The sequence below is a fragment of the Anneissia japonica genome, unplaced genomic scaffold, assembly GCF_011630105.1.
Source record: "Anneissia japonica isolate Jap-2015-1 unplaced genomic scaffold, ASM1163010v1 scaffold935_len144941_cov109, whole genome shotgun sequence".
NCBI classification, from domain to species: domain Eukaryota; kingdom Metazoa; phylum Echinodermata; class Crinoidea; order Comatulida; family Comatulidae; genus Anneissia; species Anneissia japonica.
Genome location: NW_022703082.1, coordinates 33,541 through 39,145, shown reverse-complemented (window position 1 = coordinate 39,145; position 5,605 = coordinate 33,541). Strand labels below are relative to the sequence as shown.

Genomic DNA, 5,605 nt, shown 5'->3' with positions numbered 1-5,605 from the left:
CTTGCAGTATTTAGGCCCCCCATACTACACATACCTTGTTGTTTTTCAGGTTCTCGGGGTCTGCCAGGTTTGAAAGGCGAGAAAGGGAACAAACCAGTCCCAGCAGTTCCAGGTGAGGGAAAATACTGTTAATGGGGATTAGAACATCGATAAGATGATAATGATAGTAACGAGGAAGAGGAAGACGAATGACGAAAGGTTAAACATTAGTATACGACACATCGATATGTTCGTGATGGTGATTGTAATTGGAAAATATGATGCTGATTTAGAAATAATGGTGTTGATGATAATGATGACAATAACAATAAAAAATTACTATATATAATGATTTAAATATTGATGATAATGACAATGATTTTGAAGATTGTAAGTATGAAGATGGGATGGGATATGATGATGAATAATGTACAAGTATGGCATCATCTCTTGTGAACTAAATTATGTGAAAGCTCGTCTACATAAGATAGGAACTCATGAAATAATAATTATGTTCACCTTATAGGTGTACCAGGTATACCCGGATTAAACGGTGAACATGGATTGCCATGAAGCAAGGGGGAAAAAGGTAATCTATAATTTTTCTGATATACACGAAGGTGTGTAAAGTTCATACTATGATGTGAAAATCCTGCTGTTAAACATATATTAGTGTATTATTGTAGTTAATAGGGAGTTTTCGATGCACGACGTTAACCTTAACTTTAACGGATGACGTCATAATTTATTCATCTTGCGTTGCGGAGTACGTTAATTTCAGGATTTAACGTGCTCGACGTACGTTAGTTACGGGTGCGCATGCGTATTTCGATTTGTTTACAAAAAGGGGCGGAGCTATCGCGCTGCATGTTGGGAACTACCGTTAAAATTAAGGTTAAGGTCGTGCGGTGGAAACTACACTAGGCCTATTAATATTTCTAATATACATTACTATTATTTTTATGTGACCGAAATTTTTAATACAGTATATTAAGCGCGCTTTTCATATACACAACCCTATGATGTTTATTCTCCTTACAGGTAGCCGAGGAATTATGGGATTGTCAGGTAACTACATTATCTGCGCTAATCTTTCAGATGTGCATTACTGTTTATAAATTATATTGTACTGTGAAAAGAAAAAAAATATATATCTCCTATGCCTCACCCCTTGAATATTGTTGCTGAGGTCCCGTAAAATGACAGCGTATCGTATGTAACAACTTGTGTTTGTGAAACAAGTGCGTATACCGTGCTTTGTTCTGATTGGTCAGTTGTTTAATTTGATTAATACATTTTGACAACTGGTACTTATTGTAAAATTATAACGATTAAACAAAAGTTAATATAACTATGACGTCATTATCACTGAAAACGCAAGCAAACGTTCGTTAATGACATTCAATTAACAAATCTATTCGTTTCAAGGTGAACTTGGTGAAAAGGGAGCACAAGGTTCTCCAGGTGTTCAAGAAATCAAAGGTGAGAGTCTAAATCCGGAAACTCAATGCGCCGTACGACGGTGGTACGACTGCTCAAATTTATTCGCGCGAATCGAAAGCGTCGGCTTAAGGCCAACTCAGACAGCGTCGGCCGACGCAGCCCGACGCGATTTGTTGTCGCGTCGGGTCTGTGTGAGTTTAACGCAGACGCGATGGTGTGCGTCGGGGCAGTCGCGTAGTAGAATATTAAACGTGCTTAATATTTCCAAGATATTTCTCACGACGGCTTAAGACTGTCCCCGACGATAAATCGGGTCGGGTGGTGTCGGCCGACGCTGTCTGAGTTGGCCTTTATGCACATTCGCATTCACATTTATATCGGAGTTTTTGATAAGCGAAAAATTCGCACCCCATCAGATCTCAAGAAGCGAACCGACGCTGTCCACTAGCGAATAAATTCGCCTAGTGGACAGGTTTTAGGACAGGATGGGCATAAAATTGGGTCAGAGGTAGCGGTGGCCCCATAAATTTGCCGACAAGGGGTCCGACGTGTCCAACGGAGGGTCCGAACCAAGGCGACGACGAAGCCTTGGTCGACGGCTGGAATAAAAAAAAAATACTGTTAGGGTTCATGGGGCAAGTTTCTATGGCTTAATTTGGTCCTAAAATGTGCTTTTAAACCACAATATTAGGGATTAGCAATCAAAATAGCGATATCTGGATAGGCAAATTATTATTTATTTTACAATAATTGCAAAATCAATGACAACTTAGAAAGTACATGGACTATCAATAAATGCAATCTAGATATTAGAAGTAGAATTATATATACATAGCATACCATTAATAAGGAATGTAATAAAAATAATATCAATAAAAATCCTTTGATATGAATCAAATTATTATATAATAAAATAATAATGATAATGATAATATAATAATAGTAATTATTTTCATAATTATAATGCATCATTGGAGCAACATTTAAAAACAAAATTTTGGATTTAAAACTGAGAGAGCCGCAAATTCCGATGTTTCCAGCGTGTTTCCAATAACCTTCAATCACTGTCTTTATACCGCCTCATGTTGAGTTTTAATAGGCCTATTATTTTTTATACATGATCGCTGACGGACTGTAAAATCAAGATGTTTTCTAGCCAAAGATAGTTGGCGGACCGCTTACACCACAAAATAAACAAATCCCGAGGAGTCGCAATAATTTTGAGCTGGACAAGTATAAAGCCTATAATAGATATAATCATGTACCTACACAATTACTAACTATGCCAATTCTAAAATAAATATAAGTTGTTAAATACTTTAAATAAACACCTATACGTACACGTGTTAAGTGAAACATATTATGTGTAGAATCTATTTCGATCGTCACTATAATCAGGGAACAATGATATGTTCCCTGCTATAATTGAGAACACCTCCTTGATGATTTCAACAACAACCATACACACTTTAAGGCCTACATTTACTTTACACATTTATGTTTACCTTTGACAGGCGTTCAAGGCCCTCCAGGTAATAGAGGACTGAAAGGCGAAAAGGGTGAGTCGTATGTTAAGCCTAAACATGGCTATGGTAACATCACATCATGATCATATATGCACTATACTAGACTATATATGGGTACATCATGACTATATTTATATGCACATCATTACTGAAAATTGTGATTAAGTGTCTAATACAAGCACGTACATTAAGCGGGATATATCAAGATTGTTAGTTAAATATCATTCAATATCGTAATACAAATGAATAATTGCTATAAAATGTTCCTCCATGTTTGTCCATTTTTTGCAATTATTGTTTTGTTTATATAGGCCATCATTAATAAGACTCTACTCCTGCAGTTAATAGCCTTCATATACTATCATTTTTATGTGCGCAAATTCAATTTGCAATATTATTATTAATAGCATTTTTGTTATTGTTTCTGTTATTATTGTAAATTTGGTTATTCTTGTTATTTTTATATTACTTATTATTATCACGTATTCGTTGTGTCATTAACGTCATCGTCGTAATCATCGTCATTGCCCATCGTCGCCGTCGTAGTTATTGTCATTTGTTTCACATTATTTAAATATACAAAAAGTTTATATATGCTTTTCGAAAGTAAAATGAAACCATTGCAGTTAATAATATGTACATCTTAAACTGAATTAAATTATCTATTTTTGCAGGTTACATTGGAAAACATGGACCGATGGGTCCAAAGGGGGATACTGATGAGTGGTATCTAGAGTATATTCATGAAGTAACCAGAGATGCTTTAAGAAGTCCTCTTCAAATTTATTTAAATCCCGTTCCAAATCTTCTTGACATAAATGATCACCTCATTATTGTTTTACAAGCTTCGAATGCTATTTGCTATTTCTGAGAATCACATTTACATTACTGTATATTTTTGGTGCTTATCATTTATTTGACATTTTTTTAATTATTAAAATGAGAATATTACTTCGGCAGGTAGCATTGGCGAAAAAGGACATCTTGGACCTCGCGGTCCTGTCGGACAAAAGGGTGACATGGGGTCTCGAGGGAGTAAAGGAGATACTGGATCACCAGGTATCACTGGTGCTAAAGGAGCCAAGGGGTCCCAGGGAAGCCGGGGTGTCAATGGTGCCATTGGCGCTAAGGGAATCAAAGGGTCATCAGGATCTCCAGGTGCTACCGGAGCCACTGGTGTTAAGGGGGCTAAGGGTTCACAAGGCATTCGGGGTACTTCTGGAATCAATGGTGCTAAAGGAGCCAAAGGGTCACAAGGGATTCGGGGTGCTACAGGCACCACTGGTGCTAAAGGAGACGAGGGTTCTCAAGGAATTCGGAGAGTTAATGGACCTACCGGAACCACTGGTACCAAGGGAGCCAGAGGTCCACCAGGACCTCGGGGTGCTACTGGGACCCCGGGTCCACGGGGCCCAAAGGGTAAGAAGTTCATTTAGTTTTAAAGATATAAATTAAATACCGTATAGCGTATTATATAATGTAAATAATATTATATATAAAAGTATATATATATAAGTATATACCGGTATGTAATATAAGTACCGTATATATATATATATATATATATATATATATATATATAAGAAAAAAATATCTCAATTTTTTGTGAAACAGTGCTCAATCCCACTGAAAAATATATATTGAAGAGTGGGTTTGCATGTATGCTCCAAGTAAAATAAAATGCAAAAGCAATGAAAAAACGGTGTACAATCATTGAAAGTTGACTTGCGGAACAAAAATTTATTAAGCTATAACAAAATCAAACGGATATTTCGATAGCTCCTGCTATCTTCATCAACGTTAAAGTGAGAAAACTTGGGAGATCTTACATTCTATTTTTATACCTCCATGCATATATTTCCTCCATGCATATACATAAAGAATAATAAACCAATCAGAATCAAGTTATCAATACAATTAGTTGATTGGACCACAAAATATAAGTTCAGTGACAAGTTAATGGGCGAATTAATTACTGTACAATTAAACCATATAAGGGCAAAATGATTATGTAAGCGATAGTTTATTGGCGGTGCCATTGAACCAGCTTAATGTTAAGACTTATTTAACTACAGTAAACAATAACAGGAAATAAAACATAGTAGGATTAATAAGGTCCTATAAAATTAAAACAATTGTGGAATAGAAAATAAATAGCAGAAATATAAGGTATATGTATGAGTTTAAATAATATAACGCATGATGTCATGATGACAAATAAAATACAGTTTAGAAATCAATGAATATAAAAAAAATGTACATAAGTAAAATAATATATAGCATATATAGTTAGATACTGTATTCATAGAGAAATATTGCGTATGAAGGCATAATCACATGTAGAGCCTATAGTCTTATTTAGACCCTTAATGTGAGTTTTTAACCGGATTATCCATTTCATTTCTGCGTTACGTCGTTCTTGTGTTGATTTAAAATTGCAACCTATTATTATAGCCCTAAAGTCATTGATGGTGTGATTAGGTGAATAAAAATGTACACTTACTGGGCAGTTGAGTTTGTGTCTTATAGATGATTTGTGGTTGTTCATTCTAGATCTGAAAGTTAGACCAGTTTCACCAACATAGTTTCCCTCGTTGCATTTGTTGCAGTATATGAGGTACAGTATATAATATTGGGCGAGTTACAATTCAGTACTG

General features: G+C 35.5%; 1 protein-coding gene across 1 annotated transcript in view; it reads left to right on the top strand.

The window, feature by feature from the left end:
- Window positions 1-508: 508 nt before the first annotated feature.
- The window catches only part of LOC117104288 (macrophage receptor MARCO-like), a 7,526-nt gene continuing 2,429 nt past the window's right edge, over window positions 509-5,605 (top strand). The window contains exons 1-6 of the mRNA XM_033245037.1: window positions 509-568; window positions 1,021-1,047; window positions 1,408-1,461; window positions 2,937-2,981; window positions 3,623-3,667; window positions 3,909-4,367. Coding sequence (XP_033100928.1) covers window positions 1,035-1,047; window positions 1,408-1,461; window positions 2,937-2,981; window positions 3,623-3,667; window positions 3,909-4,367 — 616 coding nt within the window. The 5' untranslated portion in view covers window positions 509-568; window positions 1,021-1,034. The remainder of the gene's footprint in view (window positions 569-1,020; window positions 1,048-1,407; window positions 1,462-2,936; window positions 2,982-3,622; window positions 3,668-3,908; window positions 4,368-5,605) is intronic.